This window comes from Prinia subflava, chromosome 1 (genome assembly GCF_021018805.1).
Source record: "Prinia subflava isolate CZ2003 ecotype Zambia chromosome 1, Cam_Psub_1.2, whole genome shotgun sequence".
Classification (NCBI taxonomy): Eukaryota; Metazoa; Chordata; class Aves; order Passeriformes; family Cisticolidae; genus Prinia; species Prinia subflava.
Window position 1 is genome coordinate 74897363 of NC_086247.1, and position 23818 is coordinate 74921180.

Here is a 23818-nt window from a genome sequence, read left to right on the forward strand (position 1 = left end):
TTGTGAGGACCACCTGTTTCCTCTTCACAGTCTGTTTCTGCAGGAGGCACATTCATTGCATGATCAGTAATGTTAAGAGCTTAGCAATCGAACGTGACATTGGAGCTGAAAAGAAGAAGCTGTGACTCTCTGTGGAGTACCACTGAGACAGAGACCATGCATGGGTGCTACATCGCAGTCTGAAAAACACCCTGCAACCTCCATCCCTCCAACAACTTGGGATGTGCAGAGGGAGGTGCAATGTGACCTTTATAAATAGCTGAGTTATGCTCGATTTTTCACTTGTGGCTTGGATATGGAGAAGCATAGACAGCCTGTGTGACTCTGAAAACTTAAACGGAAATGAAACAGGAAGCCAGATCCTTTCACAGCTTGTTGATCTGTGAAGACAAGCTGAGTCTGAAGACACTCATTTTCTAACCCCAGAAAGCAGTCAGGGGAGAGAAATCCAGCTGGGGGTGATACTCTGGAGAGGAGATGCAGAAGCAACATGACAGAAGGGCCAGCAAGAACAGAGAGCACGTCACTGAACAAGAAAAACGAAGCAGAATTAGCTCAGAGAAAAGTGTTGGTAAGTTCATACTGCTGTGCTATAGTTTTTGGCATGTCAACAAGCTGGTGATCAGCTAGGGAAAAATCCTGTGCTGCTGATTACAGCTGCATGGACATTACTTTTACCTGTGTGTCGGACTACCTGACCTTGATAGCAGTAAAAAGTTACGATAAACAAGGAAATGGTTCTTGACTGTTAAAAATGGGCTTGAAAAACTGAAGGAGGAAGCTGTCGCCAGTTCTGCACCTAGGCTTCCTACTTTTACTGGGTTGGATGCTGTTGCCTTTGTCTCAGCACGTTTGGAATTGTTTACATCCTTTGTGCCTCGATTATAATCCTGCTGCTCACCTGCAGACGAGCACAGCAGTTGCTTTGGCTGCTGATTTGTGGGTTTAAACAGACACAGTTAAAATGTCTTCACACTTGCTTAGCAATGGCTTTCAGCGTAAGCTTTTGCTGCAATTGCTGTGCAGTCTCACATGGGTACAAGCAGAGGGAGGTAGTCACAGTCATGGCTGCAGCGTGGAAATGCCATGACCTGCAGAAGAAACTGGAGGCTCATGTTGTGGGAAACTTCATAATACTCTCTTAAAGGAAGAAAATGTCATAAATATCCCTAAGCAGTAGAACATTGCCATCAGCACATAGGCTTGTTTGAGTATCAGAAACATATGCAAAATGCCATGACCAGGAAGTCTGGAGGAAGAGAATCCAATTTAGACTGCTTCCAGTCTGAGCTCTCTGGAGCTGTCCCCTTGTCCCTGCAGAGCTGCTGCCTACTCAGAGGCCAAGCAGAGAATGCATTATTTCTGCTGAATCCTACTGAATGCATGGGCTGTGTAGGGCCTCCTCTGTCTCCCTACACTGTTCTGTTGGAGCAGGTCCGAGAAGGACCATGAAGTTCAGAAGAGCACTGGAACACCTCCAGGAAGACAGATAAGAAAGTTGGGGATGTTCAGCTTTGTTAAGAGGAGATTGTGTGCAGACCTCACATCAACCTTCCAGTATCTGAAGGGAGCCTACAGGGAAGCTGGAGGGGGACTCTGTCAGGAACTACAGTGATAGGACATGGAGTTCAAATTGAAAGAGGGGAAATTTAGGTTAGACATTAGGAAGAAATTCTTTACTGTGAGGGCGATGTGACACTGGAACAGGTTGCCCAGGAAGGCTGTGGATGCCCATCACTGGCAGGGGGAATGGGACTAGATGATTTTCAAGACCCCTTCAAGCCCTTAACATTCTATGATTCTCTGAAATATTTTGGAGAAGCTGACATTTTCTGAAGCTTTCTGAACCTTTGTAGCATCATATTTTCAATTCTGCAGAGTCTGTGAACGAAACTGCCTTACAGTTAGCTGCTGTTTCCATTTCTGCTGCTGATCCCGGCTCAGACCTGGATCTTGCTTGCTCTCTCCAGGATTATCCTAACCCACATTCAGCTGACAGGAACAGCACACAGAGACCAGTCCAACAGTGCAGAAGGGCTGTGTGTTACCTGGCTCAGGCTTACGGTGGTGTATGTACCCAACATCAAGGAGGGAGGCAGGAAGAGGCTGTCCCATCTCACAAGGGGAAGAGACAACATTTTCCTGCCAAAGCCTGCAAATGGAAAAAGGTCCTAGAGAGCTCTTTGTGACTCAGGGAAGAGGTCCAGAAAGAACTTAAGGAGAAAGAAAAGGCTCTGTGGACAGTGTTAGTTTAAAAAAGTCTCTCAAGAGGTTTCAAGTAAGTAATCTCTGACTGATTGATTGATTGATTGTCCCAGGGCTTATTCCCACACATAGAGGCTCAAGGCCATGCTCCAGATTGCCCTGAAGTGCTCAATAAATGCACAGAGGAGAGAGCAGAGAGCCATGAAGTGGGAAGGACTCACTGGTACAGGGGTTGATATGTAGCATTTGTACTATACATTTCATCTCTCTCCTCTGATGAGTCAGCAGCCAGATAAACATTCACCTTCAAGCCTGTCTGCACAAAGAAATCACCTATTAAATCCTAAGGTTCTAACGTAGGTTAAGAGAAGGCAGAAAGATGTAAACCTGGATTTAGCTGCAATGCTAAACCATCTTCTGCCACAACACTGGCCTGTCCAAGGCAAGAAAAAAGCTGAAAAGGGAAGTTGAAGTATGTGATAACTGCAGACAAGATGTGGAAATAAAATAAATAAATTCCAGCCACCTTTGAGCCTTCACAGGCAGGGTCTCTCTCAGCTGCAGCTCCTGAGACCCAGATAGATTAAACACAGTCCACAAGTCCAGACGGAAAGCACCAGGTAACCAGTGCTGTGGAGAGGTGCAGAGGTGGCACTTAGGAATTTTTTTATTTCCAAATGGATTTTTTGATGGAGCAGCACGCAGTGTTACTTACACAACAAACAGCTTTAGGCCTCTTAAGTCAACTATTTTGCTATTTTTAGCTGGGGTTTAAGCCTAGCTTTTCTTTTACTTGGATAAATGTGTCTATGGCTTTCTGTGAGCACACCTAAGTGAATGCTTGGCACACCAATATTTAGCAGGTTTTGCCTATTTTGTTCCTTGCCCAGATTAACTGAGATGGAGGGAGAAACAATCTGATATTCATGCCAGGTGATACAAATCTCTTCACTGTTTTATGAAAAGTCTTGATCTTCGACCATTTTAATATCTTGTGATATTTTAGGGAAAAAAAACAAAAACAAAAACAAAACCAAAAAAACCCAAAACAAAACAAAAAACCCCCACAAAACCAAAAGACTGTGTAAGTTTGTCTTGGCTCTGGACTGAGCAAACTGCTTGTAATTCTGTAAAAGATTTAAGTCTTTGTTAGGACTATCACAATACCTTTCTGGTTTTTCCTGCAAAGTCCTTAACAAGATGGAAGAAAGCTGTTCTTTAATGTGTAACCAGAAAAGAAAGTACACCAGTCTATGCAAATTCTCTTCATACCTCTGGGAGAAATGACACATAAAAGTCTATTATAAGGGAAGGTACTTGGCAAAGGGGAATTTCTTTTTGGATGGATGCACACCATCTTGTTAAAGAGTGAATTGGTGAGGAAATCAACATTTAATGATAGGGAAAAAACCAAAACCAACCAATGACTTCAAAGTTATTGTGTTTACATTTACTGGCTGTATTTCAGACAGATGATGATGGTGTTGGTCCCGATTCAGGGAACTGCAACCCCTAGAAGTGTTTCAGGCATCCCCATCCCTGGAAGAGTTCAGCGCCAGGCCGGATGCGGCTTTCAGCACCCTGCTCTAGTGGGAAGCGCCCCTGCCCATGGCAGAGGGCTGGAACTAGATGATTTTTAAGGCCCTTTCCAGTCCAAACCATTGCATGATGCCATGCTGCTATAAAATGTAAAACAGCGTAGTGTGACACCCCAGCACAAACTGCATCTCTCTGGCGGAGGGGCGGCCGGGGTTGCCGGGGAAATGGAGAACTCCGCTGGGAGACAGGCCGAGAGATGGTGACAGGGGCTATCCCTCCTCCCGAGACATGGTGACAGGGGCTATCCCTCCTCCCCGGTTCCCGGGCGGGACCGGGATGGGGATGGGGACGGGGAGCGGGGCGGCCCCGCGGGATCCCCGCCCCGGGCGGCGCCGGCGCTGGCTTTGTGGCCGGGCCGGATCCCGGGGAGGCGCCGGCGGGGAGCGGCGGAGCGGGTGAGGCGCGGCGGGGCTGGGGAGGGCTCGGGGGACCCGAAGTCGCGGCGAGGGTTCGGCTTTATTTACTTGTTGTTTCTTTGTTTTTCCCGTCGTATTTTCCACTCGACTCTTCGGGGGCCGTTTTCCAGAAGTGGCGGTTCCCGGGAAGCTGCTCCTAAGGCCGTCCCGGCGGGACCGCCACAGTGTGGTGTGGCCCCCGCCCGTGTGGGCTGCGGGCCCCGCCTGGGGAGACTGCGGGGACAGCCGGCGGGGCTGCCTGTCCTGGGGCTGCTGCGTCCCGAGAGCGGGGAAATGCCCTGGAGCTGCTGTGTCCCGAGAGCCGGGAAATGCCGGCAGTGCCGGCGGGGCTGGCTGTCCGGGAGCTGCAGTGTCCCGAGAGCCGGGAAATGCCCTGGAGCTGCTGTGTCCCCAGTGCCAGCGGGGCTGCCTGTCCGGGAGCTGCAGTGTCCCCAGTGCGGAATTAGCGCCGACCCCGCGGGGTCCTGCCTGCAGGACAGCAGCGTGCGCCGCTTTCAGCTCGGGTGTTCGGCCGGGCTTTGGCTCTTTGTTTCGGGAGCGGTAATATTTTTTCTTTTTTTTTTTTATTTTTTTCTTTTCCTCACTGTGTACAGTATGAATTTACGTGTTGCAGACTGGCTTGTATTCCCGTCCAAAAGGTGAAGGTTTAGGAAGAAGGGGCTCATAAACGCAGGTGTGATTCAGGAGGACCCAGGAAGGGAGAGGGGCAGCTGCAGGTGCCCTCGGTGTCGGGCAGGGCTGAACGGGAGCCGGCTGTGCCCAGGTGGCCAAGGAGGCCAGTGGCATCCTGGCCTGCATCAGCGATGGTGTGGCCAGCAGGACCAGGGTGTGATTGTCCATCTGCGCTCAGCACTGCTGCGGGCACACCTCACATCCTGTGTCCAGTTCTGGGTCCCTCTCTACAGTAAAGACATTGAGGTGCTGGAGTGTGTCCTGAGAAGGGCAGCAGAGGTGATGAAGGGTCTGGAGCACAAGTCCCATGAGGAGCAGCAGAGGGAACTGGGCTTGTTTAGCCTGGAGAAAAGGAGGGTCAGGGGTGACATTTTTGCTCTCTACAACTACCTAAAGGAGGTTGTAGTCAGGTAGGGGTCAGTCTATTCTCCCAAGTAACAAGTCATACCAGGAGGGATTTAGATTAGATATCAGGAAAAAATTCCTCACTGAAACAGCGTTCAGGCATCAGAATAGGCTGCCCAGGGAAGTGGTTAAGTCACCATCCCTGGAGATGTTTATTAGACATGTAGATGTGGCACTTGGGGACATGGTTAGTGGTGGGCTTGGTAATGCTGGGTTAACTGTTAGACTTGATTTTAAAGGCCTTTTTCAACCTAAATCATTCTGTGATTTCTTATGTCACTGAGAAGTAGCCTTTTAGACTGAGGATGCCGTGCCCCACCAGCTTGCTTTTCTGCGGTACATTCTGTAACATGTTTCTGCTTTGATGTTTACTCATCCAGCTCTCATTTTGCACTGCCTTTCTTACTGAACCAGCTTGTTTTCTCTTCGGAGGAGCTGTACAAATTGAATGCAGCTCGTACTTTCATTTTTGCAGTGGAGAAGGAACCAGATTTCTGCGGTGTTTAGTGGTGAGTTTGTGCTAGCACGGTGCTACCTGCTCCAAATTCGTGCAAGCACCGTTATTCCCACTTCCGCCCTCTGGCCCGCTCCTGTTTCAGTGAGTGGTGAAACAACGAGGCAAAATGTGTGAAACAGGAAGTAATGGCAGGCTAAGAAAGCTTCTTTGTAGTCACTCAAGTGTGCTTCTTTAAGAATTTCATTTCTTTGCTAGTGGACAGATAATTTGGTTAGAAACTGAGGGGGTCGCCTTATAGTAAAAGATGCCATTTTCCTATCTCTATAAAACACTACCAGGTAAAGGGTGTCAGAATTGATTTTGAAGGGAAGAAACATCATGAAAATGCTGGTCAGCAGTTAAATCTCAGTGCTTTTATGGATAAGTATCTGTATTTGGAATTTTTTAAAACTTAAATTTTTGTAGTGCTGAGATTTTTTTTTTTGCCATTTTTGGGCATAAAGGGTTTTTTTCACTTTGTTTAATTGTTTGGAACATGTTGCCTGCCTAGGTGGTGTTCAGCATTTGCCATTCAGCATCAAGACTTTCTGTCCACCTTGTTTCTTAGGTACAGTTTCCAGTTGAATCTTCACATCTTATCTACCAAGGACCTGACAACAAGCATTAAAGGGTTTTTCAAAAATGTATGCAGTTTTTCTTGAGCTTAATGTTTGAAAATGTTTGGTCTTTCATGACTAGCCAGGCAAATGAGTTTGAGATTTCAGAAATACCTCTGCTGAACCTCTTGAACCCACACAGCTGAACTGGGGGAGTCATGGTGCCAAACTGTCCTAGGGGAGATGATTATGGTTATAATTTACTTGTTTTAAAAACACAGGGAATAAACAGTGCTCAGGAGTCAAAAGGTAATATAATTATACTGCTTTCATTACACTTGCATAACTAAATTTGGGTGTGATTAGAATGGCATAAGGTTTACCATAAGGAACTTCTTAATCTCTTTGATTTAGGCTGTGATTTTTTTTTTTTTAATATATTACCTTTGGGCTGCCTAAGTTATATCCTAATGGCATTTTTATGGCAGTCTGACTTCTAAAAGAGTTACAGTACTATTTAAAGTGAAACACCAATCTGAGTTGCTGTCTGACATCTGGGCCTGAATGACTTCAGGATCTGTTTTCTGCCTTGATGGAGTTTGGGAATGCCCGGTGAACACAGGGCATCCTTCCCACACTCCTGGGGTGATGCAGCTGGCCTGGTGCCAGCGTGTAGCAGCAACAGGAACTCTGCCCATGTGCTCCATTGCTGGGATTCCCGGCATAGCAGATGCCAGCTCCTCAGTGCAGGGCTACAGTACTCTGGATCAGATAACAATGCATTACCTTTCAGAAAGACAGAGAAACAGCTACTTATTAGTGAAAAAGTCAGAGTTTCATGGTAGAAAACATGAGTTCCACCTCTTCAGCTGCAGGCAGCAATGTAAAACCAGTCACTGGCCATTTTAAAAGGGGAGTTCGTTGCTAGGGATCTTTTACCAGTTCTGAGGTGTTAGTTCAGCTTGTATATTACAAAATTTGGTTTGATGAAAAATTTGATTTTTTTTTCCCATGAACAATATAACTTGGTTGGACTATCTGTGGCCTGATAACATAAAAGCATAACAAACAAAACCATAGAAGTTGTGTCCCAGCATAAATGAGGACAAAGAGGAAATAAGGGGACTACTGTCCACTTCTTGAGAGGGTTCCAGTGAAGGCAAACGTAAAATACTTCAAAACTTCTACAGCTTTCTTCTTTAATTTTCTGAGAAATTTTGAAGTCAGCAGCTTTTGGTTTCTTTTCAGCTTTATGATGTGCTTGTAGCTTCTTCCCATTTCTTCCCTGTTCTACACACTGTACCTTTTGGGCATCCTCAAGATCCAGACCCAAATGCTTGGGATTTCTCTATACACTATCAGGACATGCTGAAAGCTCCTGACAGAGAGAGGAAGTGTGTCTCTAGCTCCTGTCCCCATGTCACCAGTGAGGACAGATGCCACTACATACCTGTGCAAGGGGGTGTTGCAAGCAAGGCAACTTGTACTGCCCACACTTCTCTTTCAGCAAACATTTTTCTGAGAAGAATGCTGAAGACTGAGCACTGAGGACATGTGTTGTCCTACTCGAGCCATATGCTGTGATGGTGGAGGGTGAAGGTGTGGCAAGATGTGGCTGTATATGCTCAGCCTCTGGTCTTTACCTAGTTCTACTCGTGGACCTCAACAGGGCCCTGTCTCAGGTGCCTTGTCCATACATAACATGTTGCTGAGATTTCCCACATATTTGAAGTGTTTATTGTTTATGTTTCCAGGGCAGGGTAGTCACGCTGGGCAAATGATGCTATGAAAGTGAGAAATGTGTACCTTAGCATCAAACCAGTGCCTGATATGATGTGGTGTCTGTGAGGCTTTGGCCATCATCAAGTCTGCCCTTGTATCTGTGCAGCAAAGGAGCATCAAGACAAGGTGCTTGGCACTGCCTGAAGGTCAGCTGCCACCAGGAAAACCACAGAATGGCCTGGGCTGGAACGGACCTTACAGACCATCTGGTTCCAACTCCCTGCCATGCACAGGGACACCTTTCACTAGACCAAGTTGCTCAGAACTCCATCCAACCTGGCCTTGAACACTTTCAGGGATGGGACATCCACACCTTCTTTGGGCAGCCTGTCCCAGTGCCTCACCAGGCTCACTGTGAAGAATTTCTACCTAATAGCTAACCTAAACCTGCCCTCTGTCAATCTAAAGCCATCACCTCTTGTTATGTCACAAATCCCTTTGTAAAAACTCCCTCTCCATCTTTCTTGTAAGCCCCTTTGGGTGGTGGAAGCCCCTGGAAGGTGCTATAAGGTCTTCTAGGAGCCTTCCAGGCTGAGCAACCTCAGCTCTTTTGGTCTATTTTCATAAGAGAGGTGCTTCATCCCCCTGATCATCTTCATGGCCTCCTCTGTGGACCTTGCACCATTAGGTCCACATCCTTCTTACACTGGGCAGCCCAGAGCTGGATGGGGTCTCATGACAATGAGGGCAGAATCGCCTCCCTTGAATGGTCAGAAAGGTTTTAATTGCCAAACTTGTGCAAAATCAGTCTGTTGCAAACTTAAATAGTTGGTTCAGGTCTATCTGTATGACAAAGAGAAGCCTTACCCGTTTTCCCCAGCACCATGCCAGGGCCTTGTTTGTGGTGTGTTTATTGTCCTTCAGTTCTGTTTCATTTTGGGTCATTTCCTGCACATGAATTTCAGCTGTGACGTTCTTGGCGAAGGCCAAAGCCTTAAAAATAGGGGGTTTCATATAAATGAAGAACTTTAAAAATTATACTGCTGGGTTCCATGTCAGAAACTATGCAGTACCCTGTATTTCATTTTCTTACTTTACAAGTGGCAGTATGTTGTGCCTCTGCCAAGTGCCAGCCCCTCCAAAAGAGCTCAGGATGCAAGGTCACACTTAACTATATTTTACAGGGATGTGTGATTTGTATTTTATTTAGTCCTTGCCACGTAACTGTCTGGTCTTTAGGCAGTTTGTGCAAATGCAGAGGTGTCAGGGAGCTGTGGTCTCTTGACCCTTGCAACTGATGTCTAGAGTGCTTTGCTTGAAACTTCTCTTGCATCCAAATGTCTGTAAAAATACCAACTGTGCATTAGAATGAAAATAATGGCAGTGATTTTATTATGCGTAATGATACTGCTGCTAATAATAATGTGGTTATACAAGTAGAAAGAATTCACACAGAATATTCTGAGGCCTTGAAACACATTTTTATGAAGTGTTTCTCTTAGCTATGACTTTGGTATTTATTCCACTAAGCATAACTTAAATTTCAGTTACTATCTTGATGCAGTCAATTTTACCTTTCCATATGCTTTTTTTGTGTAATATTTTAGACAACAAGTGCCTGGTAATGCACTCTCACAAAAAGGGAGAGGACTCCTGTATTCCTGAGCTATTTAAAATATGCCAGTTTGAAAGTGCTGCCCTTGAAATGATGACAAGAGAGTGGGGTTTTAACACTCCAGCTGCTTCCATACAAATACCATGAGCTCTGCAGATAAAGCTGAAGTTTTGGCTTTTGTCAGACTGGACACTGAGAGGCAAAGGGGAAGAGATGCAAGAACAATTTCTGCCATATACATTCAGAGTGATGGCTTTGATATTTTATTTTCCTTGGCCTTGCTTTGTGCTTCTAGTCTGTCTTGAAAAGAGGGCAAGACACAAGTAAAACTCCCTAGCAAACACATAACACTGCTGGAATAACCTCTGCACATACCTGCTGAGGAAGCACAGGCTTTGTGGTCTGGTGCACCATAGCAGGTATCAGGAGATAGGAATCATTTGTGATTATTAATAATAAATTATGTGTAATTACTAATCCATGTGAAGAATGCACAGCTCTGCACTGTCTGCACACAGAACCAGGTACGCTCAGGAGATGGCCATGCCCTGAAGAGAGACACAAAATCTGTGTGAGGTGCAGCAGTCAGATCCTGTACAGACATGGGAATGATGAGCAACGCAGGTGTAGTTTGGTGATATGGGGCTGGCTTTCTCCTTGGATGGTAAACAAGCTCAGAAGAGTTGATTATTTTTGTTTGTCACGGGTTACTTGTTCCCGCTGTTTTCCTGGATATCAGTTGGATATCAACTTTTTATCAACAGGTAGCTGTAAAATTCCTTGGACTGTCCTGTGTTGTGTGCTTACATAGATCCAGGCAGAGCCAGGGGCACTTCCTGCCCAGGGGAACCCCAGGAGTGGGGCAGCTGCCCCTGGACCTCTGCGTGGAGAGCCCAGGAGGGATGCTGCCCATGGTATCCCCAGCCTCCTGAGCCCCTGACTGTGCATCCTTGGAGGATGGGGTGGTTGTGCAAGCCTTGTGCTGTTTAACAAACAAGATTTAAAAATTAGGAGGAGGAAAATAACTGTTATTGCTAAATAAGAATTCTTTTTTCCCCTAACCAGTTTTCAGTTATCCAGACATATGAACATAAAAACCCAAAGGTATTTACACTTGTCAGCTTCACTTAAGTTGTTCAGGAGGAAAGTATTTCCTTTATTCTGTCAGTTTGGATTCAGCATGGAACAAAAAAAAAAAAAATTAAAAACCAGCATTTTGAGAATTGTGAAACAACCATGAGTGGCATTAGGGATGACTCAACATGCAACTCTGCAGCAGGCAGAATAAGAATTCTTAGAGTGGGCTTCTTCCAAAGAATAGATTTAGTGCATTTACGTAAGTTCTGTTTGAAGTGTTCGGGCATTAAATAGCAGTTCTGAATGGGAACAGATTTTTTTCCACATTAAGAAAAAACCAGTAGCAGAGATTTCGGAGGCTCCTTCTTTAAAAAGAGGTTATTTTATTTTTTCATTTTTTTAATAGGAATGAGTTTTAGAGAGATTCATGGTTTTTTAATGGCACGAAATGCTTTTCATGTGCTTCTCGTCCAGTATTCTGGACTGTAAATTCTCAGAAGGCTTATTTTTTCCTACTTAAATGGGAGTGGAGCTAAGCATTATTCATCTGAAAGTCTTGGATGAGGCACCCTGTGCCTTAAAAAGGAAGCTGAATTGTACAGGAAATGAAGAACTGAATTTTCCTTTTGTTCTCATAGGCATTTCTAGAGAGAAAATGGTATGTGTAGGCTAAGGCATGCATTAATATCTTGATTATATAGCTGAAATTGGTTTTGTAAAGGTAATTCTAGTAGGGCACATTTTAGATAATCACCCAGTAGGTAAGAACACATTATGTTTGTTGCTGCACAGTAGGAATAAGTATGTGTCACAACTGGGTAGATACATTAACACCAGCACTTCCTCTTGATGATCCGGTAGTCTGAAGAAGGCTGCCAGCCCTAGATTCTCTGTATTTTTTTGGGGGAAAAAAAAAAAAAAAAAAAAGGACTGAGGGAGCTAAGAGGGCACTTGGGACAGCCCTGTGCAGAAGAGTTGGGTAAATAAAATCTTTCTTGTAACTGATGGGCTTCAGTGTTACGAAAACTATTCCATTTTCTAGATAATTGTGTGATGGTACTTATGGTTTGGGGCTGGAATTCTCATTTGTTTTTTGGGGGGCAGAATTTGAGTAGAAGGTATCTGATCAGCAGACATGGCTGAACATTTGATAAGTCACTGATGATTACCATCTTTGTCTGTAAATTATTTTCTTTTCCTTGTTATACCAAGGAGACATCCTCATCTCTCCTGTTTGTTAGAACAGGTGAATGTTGCTTAACAAGTTGACATTGCTTTACTCTGTAAAGGAAGGGGTTTGTAATGAAATAGTTACTGAATTAAGCAGTGCTTCTCACATATCTTGGTATGTGTTTGATCTATTTTGAGTATTTTTTATTTTTTTGATAGGGTGCTGATAATAAACTAGGAAATCAATTTGTGATCTCTTGGCACCACTTAGAAAGGCATATTTCTCTCTTCTAAACTCTAATGGGTTGTAATGTTTTGTAGGTACTGAATTTTTATAATTAATGATTTTTCTGTGTCTCCCTCTTGGTTCATTCAGTTGAGGGCTATGCACACATGTGTACCATGCTTGTGTCTACTCTACAAGGGTAAGTTTGTTTGTTTTCCTTTATAAGAGGGACTTAGCCTCCTCTGTAACGTACCTTGGTGCTAATGGTGTATGATGTGGGAAATAGCAGTGTGCAACAACGTGAAGAGAACTCTGCATGCACACCTTGAACATGGGCAGCCTTGGACCTCCATGCCAAGCTTGCATGTCTCGGTTGAGGGGTCTCCCTTCCTAGCTCTGCATCCAGCAGAGGAGGGAGGAGGAGTGGTACAGGTGGGGCAGCATAAGGAGGAGTCCCACATTCTGCCTCCCTCTTTGAATGAGGCTATACCTGCTTTTTGGGAACTAGGAACATAATTTTGTGTAATGGGACTATGAAACGTGGCCACCTATGGTGACATGTCCTGCTTTCAGTACCAAAAGGACAGTAAAGGGGAATGTCTCCAAAAGAAATTCTGTCAGGTTTTAATATGGCAAGATGCTCTGTTGTCTTTCTGATAGCCTTGTTAATGGTATGGATTAAAACAGTAAAGAGTGATTGCACCATCAGACATGCTGGAATATTCAGTAACGCATACACTGCTGTCTGCTAGTTCCCAAGCTGATCTCTGACATTTTGCATTTCATCAATTATGCATATTTAAGGTGGCAGCCTCCAAAAAAGTTGTGAGGGAGTCAAATGTGAAGCAAATCCTTTAGAGATTCTTCCTGAGTTACTTGAGAGTGAAACAGATGTTGCAGACGTCTCTTACTTATCTTTTTTTTTCTGGCCTTTTTTGTTGGTTTTTTTTTTTCCTTTGTGTGTCTCTCCTGCTGACTTTGCAAGGGGTAAAAGCTTAAGGCTTGGCACTAGCAGGAAGCTGGTGTGGCATGAAAAGAAAACATGGTGCACCACTTGCTCTGTAAGATAAACACTGCTACTACTCCAGCACAGTTCAGCCTCTCTTCTTCCAAATGTCTGAAGAGTCAGACAGAAGAGTCAGGCCTCCCTGTCATGCTGATGCTCACAGTCAGTGTTCAAGAAGATGGGAGCCCAGCAGCTGGTCACAGCCCCAACTGCTCCTGTCACTGCCCCCTGAGGAACAGGATGAATTGTGCCCATATCCCAGGGAATGAATTTGGTTTAAAAATCTGTGGGTTTATTTCACTCCCCCAACTAATGTGTTAGTAATTTAATTGCTCATTGGTTTCTAAAGACTTTTGGAAGGTGCAGGGAGGGGGGTGGTAAGATCTATTTTAAGCTGCTGCCTTCTGCAATTTATGCTCATGATGTATTTTTACCCGCAGCACTTTGTGATCCAACTGCTACTTCTAAATGTCATTTACTTGAATAAAAAATGTAATTAATTTCCAAGTGTGACATAAGCACTGAAAGTATTACCTGAATCACAAAGTGCTGATTGAACAGCAGCTTTCCCATGACAGGAGGGAAAGTTCATGAAGTCCAAGGTATGCTGCAATACAAGTATAGCAAAAATACTCAAAATCACTTGTGTGCAGGTCTTTCCATCGCCCATTAGGCTTTCTACTAGGGAAACACCCATTTATAAATCCCCCATATTAAATACAAAATGGGTGAGCACTATTTGGTTATCTCGTGTTCTCTGGCACTGATGGGTGTTCCTGATGGAAATCAGCAAGCCTGTGCTTCCCAGCACTCCTTGAAGAGCAGTTGCTTAAGCACCTGTTCACCATATACATTAAAAGAGAGCTTGTTGAACTCTGGTAGTCTGAGGCTTTTTCAGGATTATTACCATCAAAAACTTCTTCAAAAGATTGCTTGATTCAGTCTAAAAACTGATGCAGAGTTCTCATCTTTCCGCCTGGAAATGGGGTAAGGGAAGAAATTTTGGATTCACATGTATTTCTTGGTACTCCATAATGCAAAGTATGTCATGTTAACAGATGGACCAGCTCTTGATTTTTTTATAGAGCCAGTTTGTTCAGAATCAAATGTGGGAGTGGACCATACAGTTCTTTTAACTAATGAAATGAAAGTCTGCTGCAACTTACCTTTGATACTGGCTATTTAAATTGGTGTTAATTTCAGTCATCATTGGTTTGCATACAACAGTGTAAATCCAGAATACCCACTGATCCACGGGCTGAACATCTGTGAGCTATCAGGTTCCGTTCTAGTGGCCAGAAGGTCCAGTTATTCACAGTCTACTGAGGGTGTTTTCAATACTGATGCCTTTATCCTAAAGAAGAGAGAGAAAAAATTACAATTGCTTGATTCTGCTGGGATTGTCATTTCTCTAGGTAGAAGTTTGTGTGCTTATTTAGAATGTGCCTACCAGTGTCCCTCAGGAGGAAGTGGGAGTGTGTTTATATGTGCGTGTGAGCTGCAAGTGGGAGTGTCTGGTTCTTCTATGAAGTTTTCCATTTCCAAACCTTGCAGCTGATATTTTGTTGTCTGTTACTTGGCACCAGTAATAACATTTTCTGGAGCTTCAGAACTAGCACCCTAGTGCTATTGACTTAAAATTTATTGATACCATTTTAATTACAGCTCTTAACCTGCCTTTAGTTCACAGGAGAGAAAAGGTCTGGGTCTCACCACCAGATGACTTGCATACAACATCTTGTAATAAAACTTCCTCAAACAACAGAATATTGGGAAAGGCCAAGTTTCAGCAGTGCTCTGTATATATGCAATAGTGCTCATAAAAATGAGTGCATCACTGTTTATCTTGTTGCTAAGGTTGGAACTGATATGTAACTCTTCGACTGGATTGTTGTCCACAGTGCATGGGCTTAACTTACTTGGAAAACTTAAGCCCCTCTTAAAGCCAGGAGGGGCAGAAGTTCAGCTGACATAAAACTATGTGGAATGAGTAATCTCTGTAGACTCCCTGGAGAAGGATCTTTTCAGCCTTCTCTGTGGATGCCTTTATAAAAAGTTGAGCTCTTTTAAGTTTTTGTATTAAATCAATAAATAAGTTAATAACAGAGCAGCTGTTCATCATGAGCTCGGGGAATTTCCTAGATTCAAATTTCTTCCAGAGGACGAAGAAATTTCTCACTTAGGGAGCAGATACTGCCTTTGTCAACTGCTCAGTCTCCAGGCTGTCTCTCATTTGTAGGTCTTCTTATCAACAATAGACAACCATAACCTTCCCTAACCTTGTCTGTAGTGCCAGGGGAGCGACAGAATTTTGTCTTTGTTTATGTTGGTGAAGAACAGTGAGCATGCACCCCCTCTGTCATGATCTCCTGAGCTTTCTACCAAATTCCTGGGGAGGATCTTTCTCTGGAGTTTTAAATGGACCCTAAACTTACCCAAATTGAGGCAGGAACATTCCTTTAATTCCCCAGGCAGTCATGAGGCTTGCCTTATATGGCCCATTTGTTGACTACAAGTAAGTCCTAGGAACCCCTAGTCTTTAAAGCCATGACTTAGAGACAAAATAATGACTGTACAGGTCTCTAGATCAGAACATTCTGAAGTAAAAAATAAATAATTTTGGGATTTTTTTTTGTTAGTGAGCAGTGGGTTTGATACCAGTCTTCCTGTGACTCCATTGGTAACTATATATGTAGCCTTCATTGTGTGCAGGAAAGCATGGAAATGTGAACTGTGCACCCAAGCCCCTAGGAACTTGTAAAACGAAGTGTATAAATTATGTGTATTAAGTAAAATATATTAATCTTTTGCATGTCATGTTCTGTGTTTCATTTGAAGTGGTATTGTGTTTGGATGATCTTTCTTTTTGCAAGAAAACAAACAGAAACAAGTACTTCAAAACAGTGATAAGATTTCTCCCTCTCTCTTTTGATCACTATTTTAGGAAGGCATGAGGTGTGGTCCTGGAAAACAGCCAGCAAGGAATCCCTGTGTCTCATGTGGCAAAAAGTGAAAGTGCAGCTAATGTTAAGCATGTCCTTCCTCGCTGCTCTTTTCTGGTATTGCAGAAGGCTATACAGCTTTTTAGCACAGCTGCTAAAACGGTAGGTTTTTATTACTCAGCCTTTAATCTTTCACACTGTTGCTTATTTCAGTAAATACTGACCTTCCACATCTCCTCATTGATACCTGGTCTATCATTTGTATTTCAGGTGGAGCAACTACCTTCAGAGGCAACTCATAAGTAAGTTTTTTGTTGTCACTCCACATTCATTAATCACCCTCTTAACTTCCCTTTAGATGCAGAACAGCAGAATGTAACTAATCTGTAAATCAATCTCAATTTAGGGAATCTCAGTGTGCTGCCAGAAGTGGATCTACTTGGTTATAGTGCAAGAGAATGGAAAGGAGAAACAAAGCAGGCCAAACAGATGAGGGAGGTAAGATTTAAATTTTAATCTCTGCATGAGGACAGGGGAGAACCAGCTCCTGGGAAAGGAATAGCACTCTCAGTGCAAAAAGCTGCAGCAGCTATCAAAGCCTGCTATGGTGACTAGTCAAATGAAAAGCAAAAGGAACAGCATGAACATGGTTCTAAATAAAGAGTGCAGCAGTGCAGGTCAAACTGTAGATCAGGTTTTAGTCTTGTATATATTCTGAATTCCCTCTTCTAGCACCAGCAACTCACACAACTCACCCAGCCATCTTAACAGGAAAAATCATCCCCAGTGCTAAAGCCCAAATAATGTGGTCTTAGGCACTGTCACTTGGCCAGCCTTTGATTTAAGGTAAAAGCTCTTATTCCAGGGAGGAAGGAAGCACCACATCTTCCAGACTCTGAAGATCCATGCCTGACACCCTCTCCAGCATCATCAGGATGGGCAGGAGCTGGCATCTAACCTGTGCCAGCTTGGGTGCTGCCCAGCAGGCTGGGAGCTGGGGTGCTGCATGGTGGCCATCCCATGCCTTTGGGCACAGTGCTCTGCTCCAGCTCAGCACCCCGGCCCAGGGGCTTCTGTGCTGGGGTTTTCCCTGCAGAGGGCGCTGCTGCCAAGACAGGCAGTTCAACCGCACCAGTGGATTTGACATGTATTTGCTTTAGGTCATGGTATCGGAGTCACAGGCCAAATGCATGCCAAGAAGGACTTAAAGGGTGAGAAGAAGCTGGTAAGGATAAACAGTAGCATAAAGGGGTTGTAGAAAAAAGAAGATAGTTTCCAAAAAGCCGGAGTTGCGTTCAAGTGGTGAACAGGGAAAAAAGATCCAGTTTTGCCATGTTAAATGCAAGAACACAGCAGTGCCAAGCGTTCATAGAACACCACACAAGACCAAAAACAATTTGGAGGAGCATGTAACAAAGGATAGAAAAATTTCTAATAAATTTGCAAGCCCATACTGGGCACAAAGCCTTTCGGAAAATCTGTGAGCCTTCCGGATGACCAGACCTGAAAAGAAGACTCCTGTACATGGAGCAGTCAGTGGATGTCTGGTTACATCAGGTAGAAGTTGCCATGGTAAGGAGCACATTTTAGGATGAGGTCTTGTGAGATCCAGCATAACATGCTTGTTGTCCTCAAAAGGAACAATCCATGTTTGTCTTGCCTCTCCCTCTTTCTCGCCTTGTCCTGGCTAAGCAGTCCCTCTCCCTCGCCTGGGCTGGCTCTCATCCTCTTTTGGATGTGGTGCACCTAGATGGTGAGCTGATGAAGCAGGTCATCCAGAAAGAGGCTTCTCTGAGGCCTTCAAGCTTGCTGAAGCAGCAGGAAACTCCCTCAGCAAAAAGAGTTTAATTGGCTTACTATCATCTGATACAGTAAGAGTAAGGGGACAGAATGCAGCTGAGAAGTGGTAGTGGGATGGGATGAGGGAGTAACCAAGAAAAACAGAGGATGAGGGCTTGAGACCATGCTGCTGCCCCCTCCAGGAAGCAAACTGGAAGTGATGGAGCAGCCTGTGGGACTGTAGAATCCTCTCGCCAATTCTCTGCCAGTTTATTGCTCAGAATTGTCTCAACAAGGTCTCAGATGGCAGCCAGTGCTAATGCAGAGTGTGTAGCTGGACCAAGGGCCATCTGCTTCAGCACAGAGCTGCCAGATCTGCTCTGCCTCAGGTCAGTGTTGCACGATGGATTCAGGTCAATGTAAGGAGATGTTTTTGCCAAAAGGAGTTTTCTCCGGAAACTCGTTCCTGCCCTTTTGCTGCTTCATCTCACATGTCAGTGCAAATTGTAAAATGATTGAGGTTAATGCTGTTATGGCACAGAAATCTGTGCTGATCTGCTCTAATTTGGTTGACCATGTGAATGTTTACAGTAGCAACAGTGCGGAGACTTGAACAAGTTGCTGGGTTTGGAAAGAATGCAGAATCAGTCTTAAGGGGCAGCACCAGTCAAAGGTGTTTACAAAAACATGGCATTTAACATTTCTCTGTATATAAATCTTCAAAATACTCTCTTGTTCCCCTAGCTCCCTCTTATGAGTAGTTTGGAATTGGACTTCAAACAAGATGGGTTTTTTCCGCAATTTAATTTTTTTTCTTGCTAATTTTTCTTGGTCTCTTTCTAGGCATATGAAGAATTGTTTAGGAGCTGTCATATCAAATACCTGAGACAAGTCAGGAGGGACAACTATAGTGTAGTAAGAGCGGTGCTTTTTCAGATATTCAGCCAAGGCATTCCTTTTCCTTCGTGGATGAAGGAAAGGGATATATTGAAGGTAAAATTCATTTCCTAAATGAGCACATTTTAGCTATCTATGCACAGCAGAAGGAAGCTTTGTTCAGTGTGAAAAGTGATATGTTTGCTGTCAAAGTGGAGAATCATTATCAGAATTCAAAGAAGAGTTTTTCGAACCCATTGAACTACATTTAATTGAAAAAGTGTCCCTGATATAAATATACCAACACGAACATGAGTCTAAATGATGAAAAAAAGAAAGGAAAAGTGGACTGATGGATGTTACCATTATCCTGCTAGATGTCACTTTCCTTAACACACTTAACACTTCCCTTAACACTTGAATCCTACCCATCCACATCTGTGCAAAGTTCAGTGGCTCACTTGGGAGCTGCTGTGTTGCTGGAGCAGCAGGAATCCTGCCCTGGGCTCCAGGAGCTCTGGCAGGAGATGATGGCAGAGAGGTGGGCTCTGTAGCTTATGCCTGTAGAGAAGGTGTCTGTAATCCTAAATACTTCACTGAATATGGAAGTATCCAGCTTTTCCAGGGTGTGGGTTATATATTTTGCTGAGAGTATATTTTCATCTTTTTTTTTTGGCTGGCCCTGTTTTTAGAAGTTTCTTAAGGACTTGGCAGTTCAGTGCATCCTCGTTCATACCATTTGAATTGTGAGGTCCATTTGCTTTGTTGTTTGAACTCTACAAACAACTGATAGAACCACATCGTAAATTGAATGTAGACAAGTTTATATAACCTTATACTCTGCTTCTTGTTATGGTTATGATTAGCTTGCCTTTTGGTTTTTTTTTTCCCAGCTCCCTGAAAAGCTTTTGTATTCTCAAGGTTGTAACTGGATTCAGCAATACAGTTTTGGGCCAGAAAGATACACAGGTCCTAACGCCTTTGGGAAGTTACGCAAATGTATGGAGGCGTTAAAGACAAATGTGAGTATCTAGGAAATGGCTGGGAGGAATAAAAGCCGTGAGAAATGGGTTCAGACAGACTTAAGGAACTGCTCCTGGTTCCATATTTGTGGGGCAGTCAGCCTCCCTCCCAGGTTCAGACTGCTGAGTTGGTGGGAAGGCTGTTGCCTCTCCTGCCAGGAAATCCAGCTTTTGGTGATCCACTAGACAAAGTACTCAGGAGTTCCTGCAAGTTAGGGAGGCCACCGTCCCCACAGCTAGTCCTTGCCATCAAGTGGCTTCTGCAGCATCATTTTGATTAAAAATAGACATGCTGTATGAGATGCTTCTCGATTCCCTCCCCAGCTGAAAAGGAGCAAACAGACAGCGCATTATCTTCTAAAACTATTGTATTTTCTTTGCTTCCATTCCCATTAAATGTTCTAATTATCCATTTTTGCTATAATTTCTCTCTGTAAGGTTAAGCACTTGATTGCAAAGACCTGTCAGCCTCACCACCCCCTGTGCTCAGCATTGCCAGATTACCATCATTCACAACCCAGAACTATAATTCTTATTTACATATTTAAAACTTGGGGAGATTTAGTAGCCCCAAAGCCTTCTGAAAGAGAGATAAAGAGTGTGTCTGTCAAGACCTTGCACCTTTCTTGAGCTCCTCTGGTCACCCTGCACCCTTGCTGTGCCAAAGGGACAGCTGCATCTTCTTGAGATGGGCCTGGCAGTTGCGCAGTTATTTTGTTCTGGTTGCTCTTTGTATTTCCCAGTGTTGGGTTATTTGGCTTTCATTTTTAGCTTGTTGTAGTTGTTTTAGCTGGTGAGTGTGCGAAGCATTCAATCTGTATTTTTTAAGGAAAAAAGTCTCAAGACAAAAGAATGAATAAATCCTTACAATTAACAAATTGTTTCGAAGCAACTCTGTGATGCATTATGCTATTACTGGGCTTGAGGGATAGCTCCCAACTTCATTTTGTTTTTTTTTTATAAAGATGGTGTTCAGCCAGTGTTTTTACTAACAGGGTTCTTTGCTGCCTTTCCCAGCTCCATCATCACAGAATCGTAGAATCATTTCGTTTGGAAAAGACCTTTAAGATCCTCAAGTCCAACTATTAACCCAGCACTAAATCATGTCCAAAAGTGCTACATTTACACTTTTAAGTATCTTCAGGGACAGTGACTCAACCACTTCCCTGGACTGCCTGTTCCAATGCCTCACACCACTTTTGATGAAGAATTTTCTTCTAGTATCCAATCTAAATCTGCCTTGGTAAAACCTCAAGCCTTCTTCTCTTGTTCTATGACATATTAGTTGGGAGAAAAGACCAACCCCCTACCTGGCTACACCTTCCTTTTAGGTAATTGTAGAGTGTGATAAGATTTCCCCTTCAGCCTTGTTTTCTCCAGGTGAAACAACCCCAGCTCCTTCTACTGCTCCTCATTAGCTTTGTGCTCCAGACCCTTCTCCAGCTCCACTGCCCTTCTCTGGACACACTCCAGCACCTCAGTGTCCTTCTCATAGTGAGGGACAAAAACTGCACACAGGATTTGAGATGTGCCCTCACCAGTGCTGAGTACAGAGGGACAATCACTGTCCTGGTCCTGCTGGCCACACCATTGCTGACACAGGCCAGGATACCATTGGCTTTCTTGGCCATCTGGGCACACGCTGGCTCATGTTCAGCTGCTGTTGACCAGCACCCCCACTTTTCCATTCTTTTCCACTGAGCCACTTCCCAGCCACTCTGCCCCCAGCCTGTAGCGCTGCCTGGGGTTGTTGTCACCCAAGTGCAGGACCTGGCTCTTGGCCTTGTTGTACCTCAAACCATTGGCCTTGATCAGACTGGGCGCTGCTGCTTGCAAATGCTGTTGTGCCTGGGCTCTTTCAATTAATAGCTGCTTTACACTTAGACCGGGCTTCTGTTCTGTTTTGCAAAGTTTTGTGTTAAACAGAATTCTTAATAGATTTAATGATATTCTGTGTGCTTTCCAGTGGGCTGAAATAAGTGCTACAAGAGATTATGAAGAAAGAGGAAGCATGTGTAATACACTGTTTTCTGATGAAAGCAAGGAATACAAACTATATGAGGCCATAAAATTCATCATGCTCTATGAAGTTGTGGAAGCCTATGAGCAGATAAAGAGCAGGGATGAACCTGTACACAACCTTTTTAGCCTCCTCTTTGCTCGTGACTCTTCGTCTGACCCTCTGAGTTTCATGATGAATCATCTGAACTCAATAGGTGACTCTACTTGCCTGGACCAGGTAAGGATATAGATGAACAACAAATCACAAAAATGATTCTATCTTTGTAATGATTAGGTAATTTATATCCTACATCATCCATGATAGCTGGCCCATTTTTTTTCATTGAGATGTGGGAAAGTGGACTGTGGATAGCCATTTATTTTCCAGGAAAAAACCCTGTAGTAAGAGTGGAGCAGAAATAAATGCTACAGGCTATCAATAAGCCATTGTTTAGAACAAAAATAACTTTGGTGTGTAAACTAGTTTTAGATGATGCTGTTTTGACCAGTTGTTTTGCTTCTCCTATCTGTTCCACTATGTCAAACCCTGTAGCATCACTCTCTTCCCACCCTTTGGTTCTCATGAGATCTAATGTCCATTAAGAGTAGGTAATGAGAACTCTACATCACCTTTATATGTTAAGGTTTTTGTTTCCTGTTTTATAATTAGTCCAGTGCTGGCATCTAAACTCTGCACCGCCATCCCACAAATGGTTTCTCTTTCCAATGGCTGAAATTAATTTTTTATAATCAATTTCAGTTACCAAGTCAGTTGTTACGTGATGCAGTCAGTATTAAGAGTAGTTTGATTGTAGCTGGACAAGTTCTGCTCTCTCTGGCCATGCCCAAGGATATGAACTTTTCCCAAACCTTTTTTTCTGTTTAAGCAATCCATTGCAAGAAGTAAGATGCTAGTTCTCCAGTTTCATATATGTAAAGTACCAAGAAACTTTTTCCTTTCGCTGTTATGTTTTCCATGTGTAGCAAGTGATCACAAGGTGGCAGGCTTCCCATTTTTTCAGGCTGTATCCATCTTGGTAACAGCTATTCCTTTCTTGCTCCCCAGTGAGCTGGCTTGGGAGCACCTTATGTATGGTGTCAGGGGGAGGAGGAATGTTTCTCTCTACATGCAAAAGAGAAGTGGCTGTTGGGAATGCCCTCAAACTTTTAATGTTCTTACTCCACTAGCAAAAGGGCCCCTTTTTTTCCTTGTCTACTGCCTTGAAGCTAAATTACTTACCTTAACTTGGATTATCTTCAGTTTAGTTTTCAAAGCCTACAAATAAATGTGTAACAGACTTCTTTCATTTTTAGGTTGAACTGTTTCTCCTTGGATACTTACTTGAAGTAAAGATACGAGTTTACAGACTGCATAGGTTTAATACTGAGGAATTTCAAGTGAACTATCCGGATCAATACCGAAGGGAATGGAATGAGATTTCTCTCCTGACTGAGGATGACCACTACTATCACATCCCCCTATCCAGAACGTGAAGGGCCAGGGACTTTTTTTTCCCCTTTGTATAGTAATAGTGAGTGACCAATTCCAGTGAATTAGGTTTCTAATCAGCAGCAGTAAAATCTTGAGAATGCTCAATAGTGATTACAAATGATTTATGGGCTTATTGTGTAAACATTTTGCTTTCCTGTTGCAGCTCAGTTCACCATCAGTCAGCCATAAAAACCATAAAATATATTGCTATACTCTCTGGGGCAAAAAAATGTGACATTTGAGTGTTGTCAGACAAAAAATATTGGACTGCCTGACAACAAAGGCAAAGGTTATGCTGGGTTTTCCATTGCTAGCCTAAGGTTTTATTCTGACATCCATGGATAGGTTAAACTCAAGTGCCTAAAGCAATGACTGCCTTTCCCTACTCCTGTCTCTCACTAGCTAGGGAGGATGAATCATAGAGGAAGGAAATCCGAGGTCCCACAGTTTATATTCCATGCTATTTAACTTGCACTGAGTTGGGATGGGAGGATATAAACTGGGGCCTCTGCATGGCTGCTTCAAATCCACTTGGATTCC

The 23818-nt window shown here is 43.7% G+C and overlaps 1 protein-coding gene across 3 annotated transcripts; it reads left to right on the plus strand.

Moving 5' to 3' along the window:
- Window positions 1–325: 325 nt before the first annotated feature.
- OTULINL (OTU deubiquitinase with linear linkage specificity like) lies at window positions 326–23411 on the plus strand. Of its 3 annotated transcripts, none has more exons than XM_063400192.1 (8): window positions 326–571; window positions 16111–16270; window positions 16379–16410; window positions 16515–16606; window positions 18731–18880; window positions 19657–19785; window positions 21752–22024; window positions 23101–23411. In XM_063400192.1, exons 1-8 carry the CDS (start codon window positions 478–480, stop codon window positions 23278–23280), a joined length of 1110 nt encoding a protein of 369 aa, XP_063256262.1. In that variant the 5' UTR covers window positions 326–477; the 3' UTR covers window positions 23281–23411. The 3 variants fall into 3 exon arrangements, with proteins under 3 accessions (XP_063256262.1, XP_063256272.1, XP_063256277.1); XM_063400202.1 differs by lacking the exon at window positions 326–571 and adding an exon at window positions 4095–4199; XM_063400207.1 differs by lacking the exon at window positions 326–571 and adding an exon at window positions 4238–4760.
- The last annotated feature ends 407 nt before the right edge of the window (window positions 23412–23818 follow it).

Bases quoted from the DNA above. Each gene is read 5' to 3' on its own strand.
- OTULINL (XM_063400192.1), top strand. From the start codon at position 478: ATGCAGAAGCAACATGACAGAAGGGCCAGCAAGAACAGAGAGCACGTC. The intron at 18,881-19,656 runs GTAAAATTCATT...TTTTTTTCCCAG, and splicing joins AGGAAAGGGATATATTGAAG to CTCCCTGAAAAGCTTTTGTA. The intron at 22,025-23,100 runs GTAAGGATATAG...TTTCATTTTTAG, and splicing joins ACTCTACTTGCCTGGACCAG to GTTGAACTGTTTCTCCTTGG.